This window comes from Pristis pectinata, chromosome 9, assembly GCF_009764475.1.
Source record: "Pristis pectinata isolate sPriPec2 chromosome 9, sPriPec2.1.pri, whole genome shotgun sequence".
Taxonomy (NCBI): Eukaryota; Metazoa; Chordata; class Chondrichthyes; order Rhinopristiformes; family Pristidae; genus Pristis; species Pristis pectinata.
In genome coordinates, this window is record NC_067413.1 from 33,265,763 (window position 1) to 33,290,833 (window position 25,071).

A 25,071-nucleotide genomic window follows, 5' to 3' on the forward strand; every position below is an offset into this window, starting at 1 on the left:
GGGATGATAATGCATTGGAAACAGTTCAGAGGATGGTTACCAGACTAATAACTGCCATGGACAGTTGTCTTACGAGGAAAGGTCGGACAGGCTAAAGTCATCTTGATTGAAACATCCAAGATCTTGAGGGATTTTGAGAGGGTGACTGTGGAGAGGGCGTTTCCTCTTTCTGGAGAATCTAAAACTTGGGCACTGTTTAAAAATAAGGGCTTGCCCATTTAAGAAAGTGATGAGGCAATTTTTTTTCTCTCAGTCTTTGGAGCTCTCTTTCTCAAAGGGCAGTGGGGGCAGAGCCTTTGAATGTTTTTGAAGCAGAGATAGATGGATTCTTGACAAGAAAGAGTGAAAGATTACCAAGGGTTAACAGGAATGTAACGATGAGGTTACAATCAAGTCATCCAGGATCGTATTAGAAAGTAGAGTTGGCTCAAGAGACCCAGTGGTCCAGTCCAAACTGAAATGTGTGGTCATGTGTTCACACGAGAGAAAGGAAGAGAACTGGAGAGTTCAACAACAACATATTTATGAAGCACCCTATATGCAAGAAAATGTCTTAAGGTTCTTTGCAGGAGTAATATAATGCAAAATTTGGCATTAGATTATGTGGTATGAGGAAGAGGTGATTTAAAGCTTGGGTGGCTTTGTGAAGTGTGTTAAATGCAGAACAAGAGTTGGAGAGGCGGAAAAGTTCAAGAGGGAAGTTCAGTGTCTGAGGGCCTCAGCATCCAAAGGTACAGTCGCCAATGAGATTTAAGGACTCCATAGATCTTGGCAGGCTGTAAGGCTGAAGGAGAGTGCGGAGGTGGTGGAGACAAGGAGGGATCGAAAGGCTTCACTACATTTAAACCTCTGTGTTACAGATTATGTGCACGGATCTCTAGACTGTGCACCCACTTCTGACTCTGAGGCTAATTTTTGTGTCATGGTCATGCTTAGTTAAGCTGAAAAGTTGAAAATAAATGCAACTCATTTTGGAACCTGTGGGTTTCCTTTGGTTTTTACTGGCTGTGTTGTGTTGAGAAACGCAGGGTGTGTGGTTCAAAGCGCTGGAGTGCGTGATGAGCATTGCTTCTCATGAACAATGGGGTAAAATACTGACAAAGATCATCATTAGTTTTTCAATGGACATTTAAATTGAAACAATGGTGCAGATACCATGAGTTCAATATACTTTGAGTGTGTTGTGAGGGGGTGAGACTGAAAATACAATATACTGAAGGTTGGACTTTAACCAATGCCCATTGAGCTTAAAGTCTTAAAGCATCAGAAAGAATAAGAAGAAAAATTGTTTCCACAGTTAAAGGGTTGGTAACTCAAGGTGACAGATGTCACAGAAGAATTTTTTAAAGCAGCAGTTTGCTGCGATGCAGAATGTGTTGATTAAAAGGAGCAAGTTCAGCAATAATTTTAGAGTCATACAGCATGGAAATGGGCCCTTTGGCCCAACTGGTCCGTGCTGACCAAGTTTCCCATCTAACCTAGTCCCACTTGCCCACGTTTGGCTCATATCCCTCTATACCCTTCCTATCCATGTACCTGTCTGCGTACATTTTAAATGTTGCTATTGTACCTGCCTCATTCCATATACAGACCACCCTCTGGGTGAAAAAGTTGCCCCTGAGGTTCCTACTAAATCTCTCCCTTCTCATCTTAAACCTATGCCCTTAAGTTCTTGATTCTCCAACCCTGGGAAAAAGACCCTGGGAAAATTTTTGAAGGGATTAACACCTGAAGGAAAAGAACATTGCCTCACTGCCTCGGGAAAGCAGCCAATATAATCAAAGACCCCTCTCACCCCAGACATTCTCTTTTCTTCCCCCTTCCATTGTGCAGAAGATACAAAAGCTTGAAAATGTATACTACCAGGCTCAAGGACAGCTTCTATCCTGCTGTTATAAGGCTCTTGAATGGACCTCTTTTATGATAAAGATGAACTCTTGATCTTTCTTGACCTTGTCGTGGCACTTACACTTTATTGTATACCTGCACTGCACTTTCTCTGTAACTGTAACACTAATTTCTACATTCTGTTATTGCTTTTCCCTCGATATACTTATGTTTTGAAATGATCTTCATTGCTGGCATGCAAAACTAAGTTTTTCACTGTATCTCAGTGCATGTGACAATAATAAACCAATACCAATACATTGGTTAGACTGCACTTAAGGGTATTGTGTACAGTTCTTGTCGCCACACTACAGGAAGGATATGGTAGCATTGGAGAGACTGCAGAAGAGATTCACCAGGATGTTGCCTGGAATGGAGGGCTGTAGTTATAAAGAGAGATTGGATAGGCTGGGTTTACTCTCACTGCAATGTAGGAGGCTGTGGTGTGACCTTATAGAGATTTACAAAATTATGAGGCACATAGGTAGGATAGATAGGCAGAGTCTTTCCACAGAGCAGGGGACTCTAGAACTACAGTGCACAGATTTAAGGCAAGGGGGAGATACTTAAAGGAGATCTGAGGAGTAAGACGATGGTGAATATCAGGAACGATCTGCCAGAGGAGGTAGTGGAACCAGGCCCTTTGGCCTGACATTTGCATGCTGCCCATTGTACCTATGTACCTATGTGGCCAGGGCAATACTGCTAAAGAGGTGGACCAGACACGGGTGAATTAGGTTTCTGGCAGCAAGGCTTTGGATAAATAAATGTGGTTAACTTTCTCATCATCATCATGCAATGCTTGATGCACTTATGAAAATTAGTAATTGATGTTTTATTTTTCAGACAAGTGCTCAATATCACGTGCACTTCAGTGAAGATACCAAGAGGATCAGAAGGGCATGCAAAGGAGCAGGCACTGCAGCATTTGCACGGGTACTTGGTTAGGAAAGTAGTAGAGGGATTGGGCCAAATGTGGGCAAATGGGATTAGATTAGATAGTCACCATGGCTGGTATGGGTCTGTTCCTGTGCTGCACATTTCCATGATTCTATGAAGAAGGACTTGCAGAGACATGCACAGTGGGAGTAACTGCATCATTCTTCCAAAGAGCCCTCGCGGACTCGATGGGCCAAGCAATCCCCTACTTTGCTATGATATTATGATTCATTTAGATGGTTGGTGTTGTTTGCCAATTACACAATACAACACAAGTGGTGTTGGCGGTTAGCAGGGCTGTTTATTGAGCATCATGTTAAGGTGGGTTTGAAGCACACCACTACTTGTTGTCATAGTACACAAGCTGAGGAAGTGTGACCCGGAGCCATGCTGTTAGCCTCTATTTAATGGTCATAGAGTCATAGAGTATGGAAATGGGCCCTTCTGCCCAACAGGTCCATGCTGACCGAGATTCCCATCAGAGCTCATCCCATTTAAAGAACATAGAACATAGAACATTACAGGACAGTACAGGCCCTTCGGCCCACGATGTTGTGCCGACATTTTATCCTACTCTAAGATCTATCTAACCCTTCCCTCCCACATAGCCCTCCATTTCTCTATCATTCAAGTGCCTATCTAAGAGTATCTTCAATGTCCCTAATGTATCTGCCCCCACAACTTATGCCGGCAGTGCGTTCCACACACCCATCACTCTCTGTGTAAAAAACTTACCCCTGACATCCCCTTTATCCCCTTATATCTTCCTCCAATCACCTTAAAATTATGCCCCATCATGTGAGCCATTTTTGCCCTTGGAAAAAGTCTCTGACTGTCCACTTGATCTATGCCTCTTATCATCTTGTACACCTCTATCAAGTCACCTCTCATCCTCCTTCTCTCCAAAGAGAAAAACCCTAGCTCATTCAACCTATCCCCATAAAACATGTTCTCTAATCCAGGCAGCATCCTGGTAAATCTCCTCTGCACTCTCTCTAAAGCTTCCACATCCTTCCTATAACGAGGCAACCAGAACTGAACATCATACTCCAAGTGTGGTTTACCCGAGTTCTATAGAGCTGCAACATTACCTCGTGGTTCTTGAACTCAATATCCCGACTAATGAAGGCCAACACACCGTACACCTTCTTAACAATCCTATTGACCTGCGTGGCAACCTTGAGGGATCTATGGACATGGACCCCAAGATCCCTCTGTTCCTCCACATTTTGCAGTGTCCTGCCCTTAACCTTGTATTCTGCCTTCAAATTTGACCTCCCAAAGTGTATCACTTCACACTTTTCTGGGTTGAACTCCATCTGCCACTTCTCAGCCCAGCTCTGCATTATATCAATATCCTGTTGTAATCTACAGCAACCTTCTACACTATCCACAACACCACCAACCTTTGTATCATCATCAGACTTACTAACCCACCCTTCCACATCCTCATCCAAGTCATTTATAAAATTCACAAAGAACAGGGGTCCCAGAACAGATCCCTGTGGAACACCACTGGTCACCGACCTCCAGGTAGAATACGCTCCATATACCACCACCCTCTGTCTTCTATGAATGAGCTAATTCTGAATCCACACAGCCAAGTTTCCCTGGATCCCATGCCTCCTGACCTTCTGAATGAGCCTTCCATAAGGAACCTTATCAAACACCTTACTAACACCACATCCACTGCTCTACCTTCATCAATGTGCTTTGTCACATCCTCAAAGATTGCCCACATTTGGCCCATATCCCTCTAAACCTTTCCTATCCATGCACCTGTCCAAGTACCTTTTAAATGTTGTAAATGTACCTCCCTCAACCACTTCCTCTGGCAGTTCGTTCCATATACTGACCACTCGCTCGATGAAAAAGTTGGCCAGATAGCAGCGCATTCACAACAGAATCCCCTTGGCTCCTCCTTCACTCTGGTTCCTGAACCTCCTGGTAGTGGAAACCACGGCCCAACATTGATTCACATTCCTTTAGGTCATGCACCAATGCGGCCTGTTTGTAATGTGTCAAGGACAGGACCATGGGGTCCACAGGCAGCTCTGCATGTGTCCCTCTTACAGAGGCAGCACATGGCCCTGTGGTGGCAAAGCCCAAGGTGGGCAGGCTGATAAGATGAAAGAAGAAAATAGAAAATAAACACATTAGATGCTCTTTTTGAGCTATGAAGTGCTTTGGAAAGTCCTGATATCAGGGAATGGAATTTCTACAAATTTCATCAGTCATATTTCTTTAGAAGAAGGCTATTTGGCCCATTGAGTCTATGCTGTGTCTCAGAGCAAGTCCATCAATCACATTTCCCCACTTATTTCCCTGTAATCTTTCCTCTCATACATACCCCCACCTCACTGCCCAGGTCTCTGCCACCCACCAACACTAGGGACAATTTATCGTGGCCCATTAACCTACCAACCCACATGTCTTTGGGATGTAGGAGGAAACTGGAGCACCCGGAGGAAATCCACATGGTGACAGGGAGAACCTGCAAACTCCACACACAGACAGCACCTGAGGTCGGGATCGAACCCAGGTCACTGGAGATGTGACGGCTGCACTACCTGCACTGTGCCAGAATTTGTACTTTAATTCATAGCCCATTCTCCCCATCCCTGAGCTGTAAATATTTCATTAATTGTCAGTCTGGTCATGAGGAAGACCCTGTACACACCCAAGCTCTCATAATTTTTACTCCATTACATATGCACCTTGTCTCAAAATATTAACTATATTAAAGTCAGTTGAAAACTTATTGTCCAATCAGAAATGCTAGAGTACCTGCTCCTTTGCATGCCTTTCTGATTCTCTTGGCATCTTCCTCTTCACTGAAGTGCACATGGTATTGAGCACTTGTCTGAAAAATAAAACATTAATTACTAATTTTCATAAGTGCACCAAGCATTACATGATAACGATGAGAAAAGGAACCACATTTATTTATCCAAAGCTTTGTTGCCAGAATCCTAATTCACCCACGTCTGGTCCACCTCAGTAGCAGTGCTGCCCCTGGCCATAAAGGTACAATGGGCAGCATGTACAGGACAGGCTGAAGGGCCCATTTCTGTGCCATATGCCTCTAAGACTCATTGACTCACTTTTTGATGCTGATTGGGAGTGAATTTCTTAGGGTTCTTCTGCTAAGCTTCTGGCCCACTGTCCTCATATGTGGCTCGGTGTCAAATTGGAGATCCTGAGAAGTAGAGGCCAACTACAATTCCCAAACCGAACCTAGCAGGATTTGACTATATGTGTTAGATTCAGGTTGGGGAGAGTATACATTCTAACAGAACACTGGGTTAGGTTGGCGTAAGTGGCTCAGTACTTTATCAATACATTTCAGCAATAGTGTTTTCTCCATATCACCTCAGGCTTTGTTAGAATTACTTCATATGAGCAACAGACTGTTATATTTACTGTGATGATCAGGTTGGGTGTGATTGAGCTTGGGTCAAATTTGGATTGATTGTGGTTAGGGCGGGAGGGATTTGCCATGGTCAGATTTAGTTTTGAATGGCCATGGAGACACAAGAGAGTTCAGATGCTGGAATCTGGAGCAAAAAACATGTTGCTGGAGGAACTCAACAGGTCAGGCAGCATCTGTGGAGGGAAATGAACAGTCAATGTTTTGGGTCGAGACCTTTCATATAACTTATGTTAATTAAGTTTATGTTAACTTATGTTTGCCCTCATCTTGTAATATACTGTGCTGCTGCTGCAAGAAGCTAATTTTCATGCCTTTTATACCCTGAGTGTGTGACATCTATGACAACAATAAACTTGAACTTGAACGATCTGGACTGAAAGAGTCGAGGGGAGATAGCCTCACCTCTTTATACTGGCTATCTTCCCTCTACTTCAGTCCAGATGAAGGGTCTAGATCTGAAACGTTGACTTCCATTTTCCTCCACAGATGCTGCCTGACTCACTGAGTTACTCCAACAGTTTGTTTTTTTGATTGGCCCTGGTTGGCTAAAGCTGGGTTTGGATTGGATGTAGTCATCAGATTGACAATGGTCGCCTAAGGTTGGGTTCAGATTAGGTGTGGTCAAACTGGTTTCAAATTAGCCATGATTGGGTTGGATTCTGATTGGTTGCTAAGGTTGCATTTGGATTGGCCACGGTTAGGTAGGGTTCAGATTAGTCATGGTCTGGTTGGATTTAGATTGACTGTGGTTGGCCAAGGCTAGGTTTGGATTGGTCATGGTCAGGTTAGGTTTGGGTTATCTGTGACTGAAAAGCAAAAAACTGCAGATGCTGAAAATCTTCAATAAAAATAAGCATTACTGCTGTGTCAGGCAGCATCCCTAGAGCAAGAAACTGAATTTCAGGTAGATGACCTTTCATGAGCTCTGAAAAAGTAAGAAAACAAATATATTTAATTTGCAGAAAGGAGGAGGAATGGAGAGAACAAAGGTCATGGTCTGGATTAAAACCCAATTTTATATCTGAGAAGACTTCTACACTGAAGCATCTTGGGTTGGTTTGCTATGTTAAATATGAATTGTTGTTGTCCCCTACAGATGTAAAGAATTTTGCATCATAATATAAATGCATGCTTCAACTGCTAAGGAACAAAGGAGACTAAAAGACATTTAAAGTCCCATGCCAGCCAAGGGAAAATCTTGGAACACTTCTTGCCATCTCCTTTCAGTCAAACTCTCTCTTGGATTGGTGTTCCCAATCCCCTGGGTTTTTATTGGACCTATAGACATCTTTGTTTTCTTAGGCAGTCCCTTGCATTTGAGGATGACTTGCTTCCATTCTATTTTGTGTGTTCTGAGGTGGGTGCTGAGGCCAATCAGCTAAAAAACATCAACAAACTATGATTCTTTTCGTTCCTGCTTGTTGTCCATTTAGGTTGATGTTTTTGTTAAATCATAATCCCTACACAAATTTTCTTCCTACCCAAAGCCATCACACCTTATCAGCATATTATGAGAATGAATGGGAACAATATTGTTAAGTATAATTATACTCCTTTGTATTTGTGGTACTATAACCCTTATTGGTGCACTGTTTTGCATAAAAGAGAATACAATGTCTCATTCATCAGACCATGTGGCATGAAAGGAGAAACTGATTGGTCTGCATCACAGACTGGTTTGGAGGCTCCAATTCACAGGATCGCAAGAGGCTGCAGAGGGTTATAGACTCAGTTACCTCCATCATAGGTACAACCCTCCCCACCATCGAGGGCATCTTCAAGAGGTGGTGCCTCAAGGAGGCGGCATCCATCACGAAGGACCCTCACTATCCGGGACTTGTCCTCTTCTTGTCACTACCATTGTGAAAGAGGTACAGGAGCCTGAAGACCCACACTCAATGATTCAGGAACATCTTCTTCCCCTCTGCCATCAGACTTCTGAACAGTCCATGAACCCATGAACACTATCATATTATTCCTTTTTTTACACTATTAATTTATTTATCTTTGTAATTTATTGTAGTGTAGCGGTTAGCATAATGCTATTACAATGCCAGCGACCTGGGTTCAATTCCGGCCGCTGTCTGTAAGGAGTTTGTACATTCTCCCCGTATCTGCATGGGTTTCCTCCAGGTGCTCCGGTTTCCTCCCATATTCCAAAGACATATGGGTTAGGAAGTTGTGGGCATGCTATGTTGGCACCGGAAGTGTAGCGACACTTGCGGGCTGCCCCCAGAACACTCTACACGAAGATGCATTTCACTGTGTGTTCTGATGTACATGTAACTAATAAAGATATCTTATCTCAATTTTATGTCTTTGCACTGTACTGCTGCCGCAAAACAACAAATTTCACATCATGTAAGTCAGTGATAATCTGATTTTGATTCTGATTCTGAAGTTGTTGAGCTACACATTAAATCTGGAAATCCAGTATTCAAACACTGCTCTGGGAAACAAACAAGGTGAAACAATCTCCCTCATGCTTGTATCTTTGTAAATGCATCTCCACAGATTCTCTTTCTGGAAGCAGGTTTTGCATTCTCTCCACTACTTAGGAAGAAAGGTTTCTGTTTAATTTTAGTAGTGACTATCTCACATTTGTTACGTTTTAGGCTCCCTCCTTTACATCTGTCATATGAATCTTCTAATTTTCTTTTTTCAGATATTTGTTCATGAGATGTGGACACCTGTGCATTTATTGTGCACCTCTGAACTAAGGAGGCAGCTAAGAGTCAACCATGTTGGTAGGTCTGGAGTCACATATAGGCCAGACCTGTTGAGGATACAGACTTCCTCCCTTGTTTTTACAACAAAATTTCATGGTTATCGTTACTGAAATCAGCTTTATTTTTAGATCCCAGATTTACTTAGTTATTTGGACTTAAACATTCCCTGCTCCCATGGTGAGACTTGAACTCACATCTCTGGATCATTGTCCAGCCTCCTAGTTACCAGTACAGTAACTTAACCTCTATGCCACCATACCACAGCCATTTATACACCCTCTCTTTTCCAGGGAGAAGTTTGGCAGGCACATTACTTCTTGTCAAGCATAGGAACAAAGAAATAGGAGGAGGCAATTTAACCTGGTTGACCACTTGTGGCCAAACTTCTCGTCCCTTAATACCTTCTTGCACCAATATCCTTCTTGTAAATCATTTCTTGCATCTTCTCCAGCACATATGATCTTTTTATACAACACAAAGGTCAGAGTGTGCACAGTGCAGAATGTGTTACATGACTGGACATCCGAATCTGAACCCAACTACAGGGGTGTCATCGACAGATTTCCAAGGTCATGTGACATTCTGAAAAAGGTCCATGAGTTCACAACCATTGATCACAAGCAATTCAGGCAACTCATTTTTATTGTACAAGAGTGCTCATGCTGATTGACAAATATTTCTGTGAGAACTTTTCTGCAATTAGGTTGTAAAGCTTGCTTTATGCTTTTGTACCTTTCAGTGTCAAACACACTGGACGGATTTTGTTGACTCAGATACCATAAGTTACACTATTAGCTGATAACATTGTATGAGCCAATTATCTTCCTGAACATGGGCTGCTGGAGTTCAGAGCAAGAATCTAGTTATTCAAAATTATTTCCTCAACTTATACTCAATTGGAAATCACTAACTCAGTCTATTGCTGGCCCTTAACCAGAGCATTTATTGCCGCATAGCCTCCTTTTCAAAGGTGTAAGATTGAGTATTTAACTATCCTGAACTTCTGCAAGGGAATAGGACAGAGAACTATGAGATCAGTAGACTTTGGTTGGTTTTGGTTTAAGGCATGCAATTGGAATTGGTTTACTATTGTCACATGTACCAAAGTTCAGTGAAAAACTTATTTTGCATGCCATCCATTCAGATCATTTCATTACAGCAGTGCATTGAGGTAGTACAAGGGAAAACAATAAGAGAATGGAGAATAAAGTGTTACTGTTACAGAGGAAATGCAGTGCAGGCAGACAGTAAGGTGCAAGGCCATAACAAGGTAGATTGTGAGGTCAAGAGTCCATCTTATCATACTAGGGAACCATTCAATAGTCTTATAACAGCAGGATAGAAGCTGTCCTTGAGCCTGGTGGTACGTGGTTTCAAGCTTTTATACCTTCTGCCCAGTGGGAGGGGGGAGAAGAGAGAAAGACATCAAATGTGATCTGACAATGCCAGGAATGGATGGAAGGGCTGAATTGCCTGCTGCTGGTATTATAGTATGAATATCCACGACTGAAGCCCCTTGAACCTGCTCCACCATTCAATTGGATCACAGGTTCCCAAACTTTTTTTGAAGCACACCCCCTTTCCAAATTACCCATTGAAGAGCCCTATCAGCATTCTATACTTTAACTTCTTAAAGTTTATTATTTTATTATTGCTAAATAATCCTTAAATCTGCTTATCACCTGTGAAAACAGTTTTGCTTCACCTCCAGCTGCCTTATCTAGGATTACTCAGCTCAATGCTTTGTAAAATCGAGTTATTGTTGTTGTTGAAGACACCATGAGCAAGTCACTTAGTATTTCCTCTTCTCCTCTACCCATCGCCCACGCACCTCCACTCCTTGATGATCAGGACTCTGGCAGCATCCAGCAGTAAGGGTGTGGTGTCCTCCAAGATCTCCTCGTGCTCGCTCTAACGTGGATGAAGCTGCACCTCCAATTCATCTGGGGCTGTGACTATAGCTCAGATCGCATCTTCTGATGGGGGAATGTCTACCTAGAAGACCCTACCTGGGCTGTGTCCACTCAGGTGCACTCCAAAGTGTGTTGGTGTGGGTGCCCCTTGCTTGGATGATTCTTTTATTGTCAGCTATGGGGAGGTGTGCTCATCTGAAGGGAACAGGGACACTTGGGAGAAGATGGTGGGGATTGAGACTGTCAACTACATTTACAGGATGCACTGCAGCAACTCACCAAGACTCCTTAGACACCACCTTCCAAACTCACAACCTCTACCAGCTAGAAGGACAAGGGAAGGACATGGGGAACACCACTGCCTGAAAGTTGCCCTCCAAGCCACACACTATCCTGACTTGGAAATACATCGCTGTTCCTTCACTGTCGCTGGGTCAAAATCCTGGAACACACTCCCTCACAGCATTGTGGGTATACACATTCCTCAAGGACTGCAGCAGTTCAAGAAGGTGGCTCAATACCACCTTCTCAAGAGCAACTAGGGATGGGCAATTGAATGCTGGCTCAGCCTGCAAAGCCCACGTCCCTTGAATTAATTTTAAAAAATGAAAAAAAATGGAAATTTGGTTATTGAAATATGAAGAGATATATTAACTCAGGACATCCAAGTACTGTTAAGTCACTCCAAGGTACATTTTAACCTGTTCGTTTTTACTTATTGCTGGTGGTTCACTAGGCAGTGCTCTTGCTTTTGAATCATGTTCAAGTCCCACTCCATAGATTACAGAGTAAAATGCTCGGTTGACAATCCAGTGCGGCGATAAAGGGGTGCTACATTGTCAGAGTGGCCACCTTTCGGTTGAGATGCTAAATCGAGGACCTTTTGCCCCATTCAAGTAGATACCAATAATTCCACAACATGATTACAAAGAAGTGAAATCATCAATAATGTTCATGAGTGGGCAACATTTATCACTCAGCCAACATCCCTAAGACGTTTGTCTGATTCTCATTGCATTGATTTTTGTGGGAGCTTGTTGAACAAAAATTCACTTCCACATTTTTCACATTATTACAGTTATAATGTTTCAAGGAATTTTTCACAGAGTCATAGAGTCAAAGAGAGACACAGCACAAATCAGGCCCTTTGGTTGGTGGTCAGTACTGAGCACCAACCACCTATTTACACCAATCCTGCCGTAATTCCATTTTTTATTCTTCCCACATTCCCATCAACTCCCTCCAGGTCTGCCACTCATCTACACACTAGGGGCAATTTACTGAGGCCAATTAACCTCCCACCTGCTCATCTTTGGGATGTGAGAAGAAACCAGAGCACTCAGAGGAAACCCAGGTGGTCACAGGGAGAATGTGCAAACTCCACACAGACATCACTGGAGGTTAGGATTGAACCCGGGAATCTGGCACTGCAAGGCAGCAGCTGAACTAGCTGTGCCACTGTTATACCTATTGTAGGTTGTTCATAGAATGTTACATCAAAGGAATGTTAATCCTATACTCCACATCAGTTTCATTGGCTGCCAAGTGCTTTGCAATATCACCACACCATCCACTCTCCTGATAGTCAGCTAAAACATACGGCCCATGAAAATTACTGAGAGGCCAAGCGTCAATGGGAATCAATAAAATATTTAACAACAAATTTATGGAATATTTCATAAAGTTTCAAACTTGCTTCGAATGGTTTTTAGGAGATAATCACCTGAGCAAATCTCAGAATAAGGAGGTTCAGACGTAGCACCCATTCAAATGAGTTTTGTCTAAGACCAGTTGCATATTTACTTACGTGAGCATTGCCCATTTCACTTCTGCTGTGTCCGCCTTCTGCAGCTCAATGAGCTATGAGAAATTTGTGGTGTGATTTTTATATAAGCTGCAATAAAACCAATCCTTCCCATGACTAGGTGTGCCTTCGCTCTACATGGGATGGAGTCCAGTGATAAAAAAGCTTCACGTAATACCTGACATGTTACCTTGACTCCAAGGTGCGTAGGCACAAAGAGACAGAGTTCAGATTACTTATGACAGTTTTGAAAGGTAAATAAAGCATTGCTTCATTCATAGAGCAACAAAGTAATTACCTGAGCTGTTACTATTGACAGGCAGCAATGATACTTTGCACCCGATCCCAATCATTTGTCACCCTGTGCATGATGATCTGCATTGGTTCAGGCCTGGCAAAGCTTCAATTTTGAAACACCTCATTTTTAAATGCCTCCAATGTTTTAATCTTCCTTATCTTTGTGATCTCTTTCAATTCTACAATGCATGATGTTCCTCCAATTCTAGACACATGTGTGATCCTGAATTTGATCATCTCCATTTCAAACTTCAGCCACTTGTATCCCAGAAATCCCTAACTTCTCTAACAGTCTTAGTCTCAATCTTAATGTCAATTTCTGTTTGATAACAGTCCTATGCATCTTTACTAAATTAATAAATGGTAAATTGGTTTATTGTAGATCATTGGGATCCCTTCTGGGGAAGGTATGACCTGTATAAAAAGGACAGGTTCCTCCTGAACTGGAGGTGGACCAATATCCTTGCGGGCAGGTTTGCTAGAGCTGTTGTGGAGGGTTTAAACTAGTTTGGCAGTGGGATGGGAACCCAAGTGATAGGGAAGAGGATGGGGCAGTTGGTGTACAGGCTGATGCAGTGTGTAGAGAGACTGTGAGGAAGGATAAGCAGTTGATGGGGCAAAATTACAGTCAGTTGCGTGGGTTGAAGTGTGTCTGTTTTAATGCAAGAAGTATCAGGAACAAGGGTGATGAACTTAGAGCATGGGTGAGTGCATGGAACTACGCTGTTGTGGCCATTACGGATACTTGGCTATCACAAGGGCAGGAATGGCAGCTGGATGTTCCGGGGTTTAGATGTTTCAAAAGGGACAGGGAGGGAGGTAAAAGAGGTGGGGGAGTGGCATTGCTAATCAGGGATAGTATCACAGTTGCAGAAAGGAAAGACGTCCTGGAGGGATCATCTACTGAGTCAGTGTGGGTGAAGATCAGAAACAGGAAGGGAGCAATCATTCTATTGGGAATATTCTATAGACCCCCCCAATAGCAACACAGACACTGAAGAACAGATTGGGAAGCAGATTTTGGAAAGGTGCAAAAATAACAGGGTTGTTGTCATGGGTGATTTCAACTTCCCTAATATTGATTGTCATCTCCTTAGTGCAAAAGGTTTGGATGGGGCAGAATTTGTTAGGTGTGTCCAGGAAGGATTCCTGACACAATATCCAGACAGGCTGACTGGAGGAAAAGCCATTCTGGATCTGGAACAAGGTAATGAACCTGGTCAGGTATCAGATCTCTCAGTGGGTGAGCATTTCAGAGACAGTGTCCACAACTCCCTGACCTCTACCCTTTCCTTGGAGAGGGATAGGAACAGACAGTATGGGAAAGTATTTCATTGGGGGAGGGGGAATTATGATGCTATTAGGCAGGAACTTGGGAGTGTAAATTGGGAGCATATGTACTCAGAGAAATGCACAATGGAAATGTGGAGGTTGTTTAGAGATCACTTGCAGGGGGTTCTGGATAGATTTGTCCCATTGAGGCAAGAAAAGGATGGTAGAGTGAAGGAACCATGTTTGACAAGAGATGTGGAGATGTGAAGAGGAAAAAAGAAGCTTACTTGAGGTTTAGGAAGCAAGGATCAGACAGGGCTCTAGAGAGTTACAAGGTAGCCAGGAAGGAGCTTAAGAATGGACTTGGGAGAGCTAGAAGGGGGTATGAGAAAGCCTTGTTGCATAGGATTAAGGAAAACCCCAAGGTGTTCTACTTGTATGTGAAGAACAGGAGGATGACTGGAGTGAAGGTAGGACCAATTAGGGATAGAAGAGGAAACACGCCTGGAGTTGGAGGAGGTAGGGAAGGTCCTTAATGAATACTTTGCTTCAGTATTCACCCATGAGAAAGATCTTGACGTTTGTGAGTACAGCATAAAACAGGCTGATAAGCTAGAACATATCGATGTTCAGAAGAAGGATGTGCTGGAACATTTGAAAAACATTAGGATAGATAAGTCTCTAGGGCTGGACGGGATATATCCCAGGATATTATGGGAAGCGAGAAAGGAGATTTCTGAGCCCTTGGTGATGATCTTTGCATCCTCACTGGCCACAGAAGTAGCACCAGATGATTGGAGGGTGCCAAATGTTATTCCTTTGTTCAAGTAAGGGAGCAGGGATAACCCTGGGAGTTATAACCAGTGAGTCTTAAGTCAGTGGTGGGCAAATTATGGAAAAGATTCTTAGCGACAGGATTTATAAGCATTTGGAGAAGCATAGTCTGATTAGGGATAGTCAGCATGGCTTTGTGAGGGGAAGATCATGCCTCACAATCCTGATTGAATTCTTTGAGGATGTGACAAAACACATTGATGAGGGTAGAGCAGTTGATGTGGTGTATATGGACTTTATTAAGGCGTTTAATAAGGTTTCCCATGATAGGCTCATTTAGAAGGTCAGGAGGCACGGGAGCCAGGGAATCTTGGCCGCGTGGATTCAGAATTGGCTTGCCCATAGAAGGCAGAGGGTGGTTGTAGATGGAGTGTATTCTGCCTGGAGGTCAGTGACCAGTGGTGTTCTGCAGGGATCTGTTCTGGGACCCCTGCCCTTTGTGATTTTTATATATGACTTGGATAAGGAAGGGGAAGGGTGGATTAATAAGTTTGCAGATGACACAAAGGTTGGTGGTGTTGTGGATCATGTAGAAGGTTGTCAAGGGTTACAAAGGGACATTGAGAGGATACAAAGCTGGGCTGCGAAGTGGCAGATGGAGTTCAACCCAGAAAAGCGTGAAGTGATTCACTTTGGAAGGTTGAACTTGAAAGCAGAATACAGGGTTAATGGCAGGATTCTTAGTAGTGCGGAGGAACAGCGGGATCTTGGGGTCCAAGTCCATAGATCCCTCAAAGTTGCTGCGCAAGTTGACAGGGTTGTTGAGAAGGCATATGGCCTTCATTAGTTGGGGGATTGAGTTCAAGAGCCATGAGGTAATGTTACAGCTCTGTAAAACCCTGGTTAGACCACACTTAGTATATTGTGTGCAGTTCTGGTCGCCTTACTATAGGAAAGATGTGGAAGCTTTAGAGGGGGTGCAGAGAAGATTTACAAGGATGCTACCTGGATTGGAAAGCATGTCTTATGAGGTTAGGTTGAGTTAGCTAGGCCTTTTCTCTTTGGAGCGAAGGAGGATGAGAGGTGATCTGATAAAGGTGTACAAGATGATAAGAGGCATAGGTTGAGTGGACAGCCGGAGACTTTTTCCCATGGCAGAAATGGATAACACGAGGGGGAATAATTTTAAGGTGATTGGAGGGAAGTACAGGAGGGATATCAGAGGTAAGTTTTTTACACAGTGAGTGGTGGGCACATGGAACATGCTGCCAGGGGTGCTGGTAGACGCAGATATATTAGGGATATTTAAGAGACTCTTAGATAGGCACATGGAGGGGTATGTGGGAGGGAATGGTTAGTTTGATCTTAGAATAGGTTAAAAGGTCGGCACAACATCATGGGCCGAAGGGCCTGTATTGTACTGTAATGTTCTACGCTCTATTGTCACATGTACTGAGATGCAGTGAAAAACTTATTTTGCATGTCATCCATTCAGATCATTTCATTACAGCAGTGCATTGAGGTAGCACAAAGGGAAAACAATAACAGAATGCAGAATAAAGTGTTACAGTTACAGAGAAAATGCAGTGCAGGCAGACAATAAGGTGCAAGGCCATGATGAGGTCAAAAGTTCATCTTATCGTACTAGGGGACACCTCAATAGTCTTATAGCAGTGGGATAGAAGCTGTCCTTGAGCCTGGTGGTACAGCTTTCAGGCTTTTGTATCTTCTGCCCGATGGGAGGGGGGAGAAGAGAGAATGTCCGGGGTCGGAGGGGTCTTTGATTATGTTGGCTGCTTTACCAAGGCAGTGAGAAGTGTAGACAGAGTTCATGGAGGAGATGCTGGTTTCCGTGAGCTATGTCCACAACTTTCTGCAGTTTCTTGCTGTCTTGGGGAGAGCAGTTGTCATACCAAGCCATGATGTATCCGGATAGGACGTTTTCTGTGGTGTATTAACAAAAATTGGTCAGGGTCCATAGGGACATGACAAATTTCTTTCACCTCCTGAGGAAGTAGTGGCTACTATGAACATACAAGTTGCTATTATTTGATGTGCCATTGGACTTGTAATCGAGAGATCTGGACTAAAAGTCGAGCAAAGTTGAGCAAATGTGTGTACAAATCTTAGCAAGGTGTCTTGAATATTTAAATTCTGTCTAAATAAAGCCTGCAAAGCCCTCAAATTGTCATGAAACTGGCTTACCACAGGGATGAAAATATATGGTCCTTATAACCGGTGTTAGTTATATGTGTCTCCAGATCCTTTCAAAGCATTACAGATATTAGAAATCTGAAATAAAACAGAAAGTGCTGGAAATCTCCAGGAGGTCAGTCAGCATCTGAGGAGAGAGGAAAAGAGTTAATCTTTAAAGTCTAAGACCTTTCTTTAGAACCGATGCTGCCTGACCTGTCTAGTATTTGCAGCATTTTCTGTGTCATTTCACTTCTGTATGATTGATCTGAAGTGTTGTGGCAAGCCACGGACCTATCTCAGAAAGGGCTCACCACTTCTCAATAGTTATTAGTGGTGGTAAATAAATTCTGGCCTTGTTGGCAATGGAATTGAACAAAAATGGAGAGCAAATAATAACTGAAGCAATAATTGCTGCTGCTTAGAACAGCACAGGAACAGATCCTTCGGCCCACAATGTCCGTGCCAAACACAATGCCAAATTAAACTAAATCCCTTCTGCCTGCATAGCATCCATATCTCTCCATTCCCTGCATATTCATTTAAGTCAAGTTTATTGTCATATGCACAAATGCAGGTATGCACAAGTGCAATGAAAAACTTACTTGCAGCAGTATCACAGGCACATAGTATCAGATAAGTAGCATCCACAAGAAAAACATAAACATTAATTGTACACAATTTTTGCAAGAAAAAACACAATTAAAACAAAGTCCATTTTAGTGCAAAGTGATGAAAGTAGTCATAGTGTTGCTAATCTGTAGTGATTATGGTTTTGCTGGTTGGTTCAAGAACTGAATGGTTGAAGGGAAGTAGCTGTTCCTGAACCTGGAGGTGTGGATCTTCAGGCTTCTGTACCTCCTCCCCGATGGTAGCTATGAGGAGATGGCATGGGTTGGATGGTGGAGGTCTTTGATGATAGATGTTGCCTCCTTGAGGCAGCGCCTCCTGTAGATACTACCGATGGTGGGGAGGGATGTGCCCATGATTTATTGGGCAGAGTCCACTACTCTCTGCAGCTTCTTATGTTCCTGTGCATTCAAATTGCCGTATCAGACCATGATGCAACCAGTCAGGATACTTTCAACAGTACATCTGTAAAAGTTTGTTGGAGTGTTTGGTGACAAGCCGAACCTCCTTAACCTCCTCAGAAAGTAAAGATGCTAGTGCACCTTACTTGTGATTGTACCTATGTCCTTGGCCCAGGACAGGTCATCCGATATGTTAACGCCCAGGAATTTAAAGCTGCTGAATCTCTCCACCGCTGATCTCCCAATGTAGACTGGCATGCGTTCGCCCTCCTCCCCCTTCTGAAGTCAACAATCTGATGTTGAGCTTGAGGTTATCGTTGCTACAACACTCAGCCAGGTGTCCTATCTTGCTCCTGTATGCTAACTCATCACCACCTGTGATTTGTCCAACAACAGTAATGTCAGCGGTGAATTTGTATATAGCATTGCAACTGTGCTTAGCCACACAATCATGTGTGTATAGAGAGTAGAGCATGTCAATTCTAGCTGCCTACAGTGTTAGTGTGCAATGCTTTGTCTCCTCGACCCTATTTCACAGCAGTAAGAACAAAACCCAGACCCATGTTCCAATACTGAGGGGGTGCTGCACTTTCAGAGATGCTATCTTTCAGAGAAGATGATAAACTGAAACCCTACCAGCCTCTAAGTTGAACATCAACAATACCATCACACACTGAGGCTGTTTCCCTGGTGTCCTGAGGCTAATATTCTGCAATAACTTGTCATGTGATCTCATCTCAAGGCGCTATGTTAGTCAGTCACTAATGCTTCACTGATAACGATAAACATGAGAAAAGCATTGACTCTCAAGACCTTGAAAGCACTGTGCACATTCAAAGGTGCACCATCATTGTCTTGAGAAATTACTAGGTGTGGTTTCAGGAATAGCGAAAGAACCTGTTCCATAAGGTGAATTCCATTAACCCCACACTGGTTAAAAAAATGGCATTATGTAACTTGTTTCATGGCAACCCAATGTACTTCACAGCCAATAAAGTACTTCGTGAAATATAGTTATTGTTGGAATGTAAGAAACACAGTACCTAATTTGCACACAGAAATTTCTCATAGATGTGAAAGTGAGAGATAACTTCATTAGTAATGGTGAGTGAGGAATAAATTCTGGCCAGCCTGCATTGATCCTGTTTCTTCAAAATAGTGCCATGGGATCCTTGCACTACACCTGAGAGGAGCCTCAGTTCAGAATGTCATCTGAAAGATTGCATCTCTGCTAATGCAGCACTGCTTCAGTACTGCACTGCACTATCAACCTGGATTTTTGTGCTCATGTCTCTGAATTGGAATGTGTACCTAGAAGTAAAGGCAACCAACTAATATGTGCCTGCATTAGAAAATTTCAAGTGCTGGACAACGCTTTAGTTTAATCCACGGATAAAGTGTATTGAAACACCAGAAACCTCTCATTCATACAGAAACCAATATCTGTTGCACTCATAATCCAGGTCACTTAAATCACCACTCCCTTAATCCTGCATTCCTTAACGCTGAAACAGTCAGCTCATTAAATGATCCACAAACACTCTTGAGATCAAGCTGCCTCAGATGAGGAAAGTTTGGATGCCTGCCCAAAAGCAATAAATTGCAATAACTCATTGGCTACCCAAGTGACAACCCACAATAGAATGTCTTGCATTTCTGGAGCATCTTTTGCAATCACAGGATATCCCATATGAAATGTTGTAACATAGGAAATTAGCCAACAAAATTGTGTCCAGCTAACTCTCACAAACTTCGATCTGATATTGATCAGATAGTGAAGGTTTCAATGATGTTGAAAGAGGAATAAATATTGTCTATGACAGCAGGAATAAATCCTTGACTTTTCTTCAAAATAAAATCTAATAATAGCAAGCCTCAATGTACCTATCCAAGTGCTTCTTAAATGATACTATTGTACCTGCCTCAACCACTTCCTCTGGCAGCTCATGCCATATATTCACCACCCTCTGTGTGAAAAAGTTGCCCCTCAGGTCCCTTTTAAGTCTTTCCCCTCATCCTAAATCTATGCCCCCAGTTTTGGACTCCCCTACCCTGGGGAAAAGACTGTTATCATCCACCTTATCTATGCCCCTCATAATTTTAAATACTTCTGTAAAGTTGCCTCTCATTCTCCTACATTCCAAGGAATAAAGACCTAGCCTGGCCAAAGTCTCCCTGTAACTCAAGCCCTCTAGTCCTGGCAACAGCCTCGTAAATCTTTTCTGCACTCCTTCCACGTCTTAACCACATCTTTCCTATAACAGGGTGACCAAAACTGTACACAGTACTCCAAGTGCAGCCTCACCAATGACTTATACAACTGCAACATAGAGGGGAGGGGCTTAGAGGGATATGGGCTGAATGCAGGAAATTGGGACTAGCTGGGTAAAGGTACTGTAGTTGGCATGGACTGGCTGGGCTGAAGGGCCTGTATCCTTGCTGTATTCCCCTACGACTCTGCGACTCAAGCAAATGATTATAATTCTCCAAGCTGTGATGTAAACTGTGTGTCCTGAGTTTTACTTTTGCATGCGACCTGGCTTAACTACTTTATCACTGTTATGAGAGCTCTTAATTGATTTATTTTAGGAATGTATATAGATATGTCTGATATGTACTATCTAATCATTATCTACAAGGGAATAATAGATGACAGCTTATCTTAGAAGGCACCTGGCAAAACATTGCACATTTAGGAAATCAAATTAAAACCAGTTGGAAATATGCAGCAAATCAGTGACGAAATATCTCAATGGTGGAACCAATTTGCAAAGCTGATAATTGATATTGGTATTGGTTTATTATTGTTACATGTACAGTGAAAAGCTTTTTGTTTTACATGCCATCCAGACAGATCATTCCATACATAACTACATCAAGTTAGTGAAAGAAAAATAGAATGTAGAATATAGTGTCACATTTACAGAGAAAGGGCAGTACAGGCAGACAAATAATGTGAAAGGGTCGCAACAAGGTAGACTGAGAGTTCAAGAGTTCATTCTTTAGCATGTGAGAGGTCTGTTCAAGAGTCTGATAATAGTGGGATAAAAGTTGTCCTTGAGCCTGGTGGTTCATACTCTCAGGCTTTTGTATCTTCATCTTGATGGCCAGGTCCTAGGAATTGAGCACCTGCAGAAGAGAAAAATTATGTGGCTTTAATAACTAGTGCCAGGATGACCTGTAATGCTACTTTAATGCCAAAAAAAATGATGTGGAGCTCTTCTTTGACTTTGGCATTGAATTGAGCATTTTAGACCACTTTTCAGAACCTAAACACAAGGCAAACAATCAGGTGCATGGCAAAAAAGAAATATTAACTTATTAAAATAAGCAGAGAAGTGGATGGAACATTGTCAGTAGAATGACACGTGTCATCTCATGCAGAATTACATAGAATGGACAGCACAGAAACAACCAATCAACCTAACTACTCTGCTTCATACAGTCTTCCACCCTTCTCCATCTCCCCCTTCCTCCTCATATGTTTATCCAGTTCTCTTTAGATCCACCTCTACTGCTCAACTCAACTACTCCCTGTGATATTGAGTTCCACATTCATCATTCTCTAGGGAAAGAAGTTACCACCAAATTCCCTTTTGGATGTATTAGTGACCACCTCATATTTTATGTAATTTTTTTTCTGGTCTCCTAGAACTGCTGGTGAACAGTTAACTATGCTGTCTCACAGCTCAAGGAACCTGGGTTTGTCCCTGACCTCAGGTGTTGCCTGTGTGGAGTTTGCATGTTCTCCCTGTGACTGTATGGGTTTCCTCCAGATTCCTTCTGTAGCCAATTAAATACAGCATATGCTAAACCACAATAGACAATGACTTTGCCTAATAACTATATATCTTTATTAATCATGATTAGTTCAAACAACTCAAAGATTCACTATGTAGTTTCAAACAATTACTTAATTCTTTAGTTTATTTTTACAACTTCCAAAACCCACTACCTGTATTCAGATATTACCCACTCTTGATGAACCTAGCTGGGGTTCAACCTTGGTGAGTTCTTCTCTGAGTCCCTGACCCAAGGTCTTCTTCTTCAGTGGTTAGTCTTTGGAGTCACTGCTGCGTGGGTTTCCTCTGGGTGGTCCAGTTTCCTCCCACATTCCAAAGACATACGGTTAGGAAGTTCTGTGCTTGCTATGTTGGCGCTGGAAGCGTGGCAACATTTGCGGGCTGCCCCCAGAACACTCTATGCAAAAGATGCATTTCATTGTGTTTCGATGTACATGTGACTAATAAAGATATCTTATTTTATCTTATCTTATAAGGCACCTTTTTTATCCATTTCTTTGCATACTTTCCAGACGTTGCTTAGTTCTCTATGGCCAATTATACAGCTATATTCCAATCCTTATCCATATAAGTACATGTTACTTTAACTCCTACAAATCCTGCCGCCGCCATTCTATAATTATTTCAACCATCAGTTCCTTAATTACCAGACTGTCTGTTTGTACTTTTATCAGACTGTCCCTTTCACAAGATGTCAGTTCCCAAAGCTTTCTACTTGCTTGTTCTGTCCTTTGGATGGTTCACAGTGGGATGGTTCACAGTGGGATGTAAAGCTATCTCAGCCATGTTCTCACATTGATACTGATCAGGTGTCGATTACGTGACTTTCATTCCCTGTGTTTCTTTGTTCTGCGGTTCCCAGCATCTCTTCCTGGCCAGCAGAGTGTCCTCCCAGTGCCTGAAGGCTTATTTGACATCACTCTGGCTGCTCCACTCACATATCCCAAAAATGTGCTGATGGGTTAACTTTCCAATGTAAATTACCCTTAATGTATGAAAGTGGCAAACAAAAGATAATCAAAGGGGTGTTGATGGGGCACATGAGATGCAGGGGAGCAGGGAAATATGGAAAGGGGAAGTGGAATTGATGAGATTGGTCCGTTGGAAGCCAGCATGGATCCAATGGGCAGAATAGCCTTCTGTGTTGTTATAGTAAGTAGATGAAACCTTTTTCTCCATGTTCACACTATCAAACCCCATAATAATTTTGAAGACCTCTGCCACATCAGTCCACCAGTGTAGAGAAAAGGCCCTGGTCAGTGCAATCATTCCTGATAAGTGAATGCCCTCAGCTGAGTCAGGTGAGCTCATACCCTATTCGTGACTCATGCCGGCAGAGATAAGCTGGTAAATAATTAAAAATGTTACAAAACATTGGCTTTCTGAAATGCTATCACTTTGTGTTCAATCATAACGTATTCTATGGGAATGGGGTTTAAAAAATAACAAAGTTTATCAAGTTTCAAATGGCTAAAGGTCAGTGAAAGATTGTAAAATGCCAATTTTCTGCAGTGTCCAACAGCAACATTGCAAGGAAAAAGGCAGTGCAAAGTATTTCCCTAATGTAAGATGGACTGAAAATATTATGGGTATCAAGGGAAATTTCACTGTAAAACACCAATATTCCAGAGTTAGCTTTGAGCAGTCAAAGCAACTGAATATGACAAGGTTCATGCAGTGCAGGCTGACACTCCAGTGTGATACAGATGGAGTGCTGCATTGTCTTTTGGATAAGACATTAAACCAAGGTCCCGTCTGCTCTCTCTGGTGATATTTAACAACTTCACCAAAAAACAGCAGTGAGTTATCCCTTGTATCTGGACAATATTTATCCCTCATCCCACATCACTTAAGCTATTTCTTTTGGTCATTCTTGCTGTTTGTGGGAGCTTGCCATGTAAATATAGCTTATATTTATGTTATGCAGTATCTACAAGAAATAGAGGGAAAGGCAAGCAGAAGGACACCCTGCCAATAATCATCAAAAAATGTATTTCTGCAGATTAGCTACACGTGTACAAAATGTGTTTGTTTGATGTGTCCTCAAAGAAAGGCTGAATTCAAATCCCTGTGCACATGTTTGGTACGTTATGGCAACTATAATTCACTTGTACTTTGTAAGATGTGAAGAGCTCTCAGATGGATATGCTACATAATTGAAAGTTTGTTCACAGCCACATCTAATGACACAAGAAGTACTCCTTTCCTCATGAAAAACCAATAGTCTCTGAGCTGTAAATTTTTCTTTTTCTAACATCATTATATTAATCAAATAGAGGGATGTCTGTGCAGGAGACTGCAGGAATCAATCTGAATTGCAACTAATTACTTGTGGCAAGTGATACAAGATACAAAACAAAATAGAGAAAAGTGTTTTAGTACATTTACTAATTTTTTGTGACATGAGCTTTAACGGTTCTGACAAAAGGTCACTGACCTGAGACATTACCACTGTTTCTCTTTCCACAGATGCTGCCTGACATGGTTGAGTATTTCCAGCATTTTCTGCTTGATTTCAGATTTCCAGCAGCTTTTTGTTTGGGTTAAAGTGTTGGTAATGGGTAACAGAAGTAATCAAGCTTTTTATCATTATTTGTAAATGAGATTTGGTGTTAACCATCTCAATTTCAATACCTTTGGTGTAGTAATTTATTGTTCGATAAAATATGATTCTGAGCCAAAGAAAAAGAAAACAGGAATCTAGAACTAGGGCTAATTGTTTAAAACCAGTGGGTGGCACACTGACACGGGTAGTAGAGCTGCTGCCTCACAGTGCCAGCGACTCAGGTTCAATCCTGACCTCCGGTGCTGTCTGTCTGGAGTTTGCATGTTCATTCTGTGACCCTGTGGGTTTCCCTGGATGCTCCTGTCTCCTTCCACATCCCAAAGATGTGTGAGTTGGAAAGTTAATTGCTCCCTAGTGTGGGTGAATGATAGAATCTGGGAGAGTTGATGGGAATGTAGAGAGTAATTGATTCTGGATTTTTGTTCAGATC

At 42.4% G+C, this 25,071-nt stretch overlaps 1 protein-coding gene across 1 annotated transcript in view; it reads right to left on the reverse strand.

Annotated features, from left to right (window-relative positions):
• Nucleotides 1-12,777, reverse strand: part of LOC127574499 (annexin A13-like) — a 34,857-nt gene extending 22,080 nt beyond the window's left edge. Inside the window, exons 1-2 of the mRNA XM_052023528.1 lie at nucleotides 12,709-12,777; nucleotides 5,614-5,689 (exon numbers count right to left, since the gene is read on the reverse strand). Of these exons, the coding sequence (XP_051879488.1) occupies nucleotides 5,614-5,689; nucleotides 12,709-12,723 (91 nt within the window). The 5' untranslated portion in view covers nucleotides 12,724-12,777. The remainder of the gene's footprint in view (nucleotides 1-5,613; nucleotides 5,690-12,708) is intronic.
• Nucleotides 12,778-25,071: the final 12,294 nt, after the last annotated feature.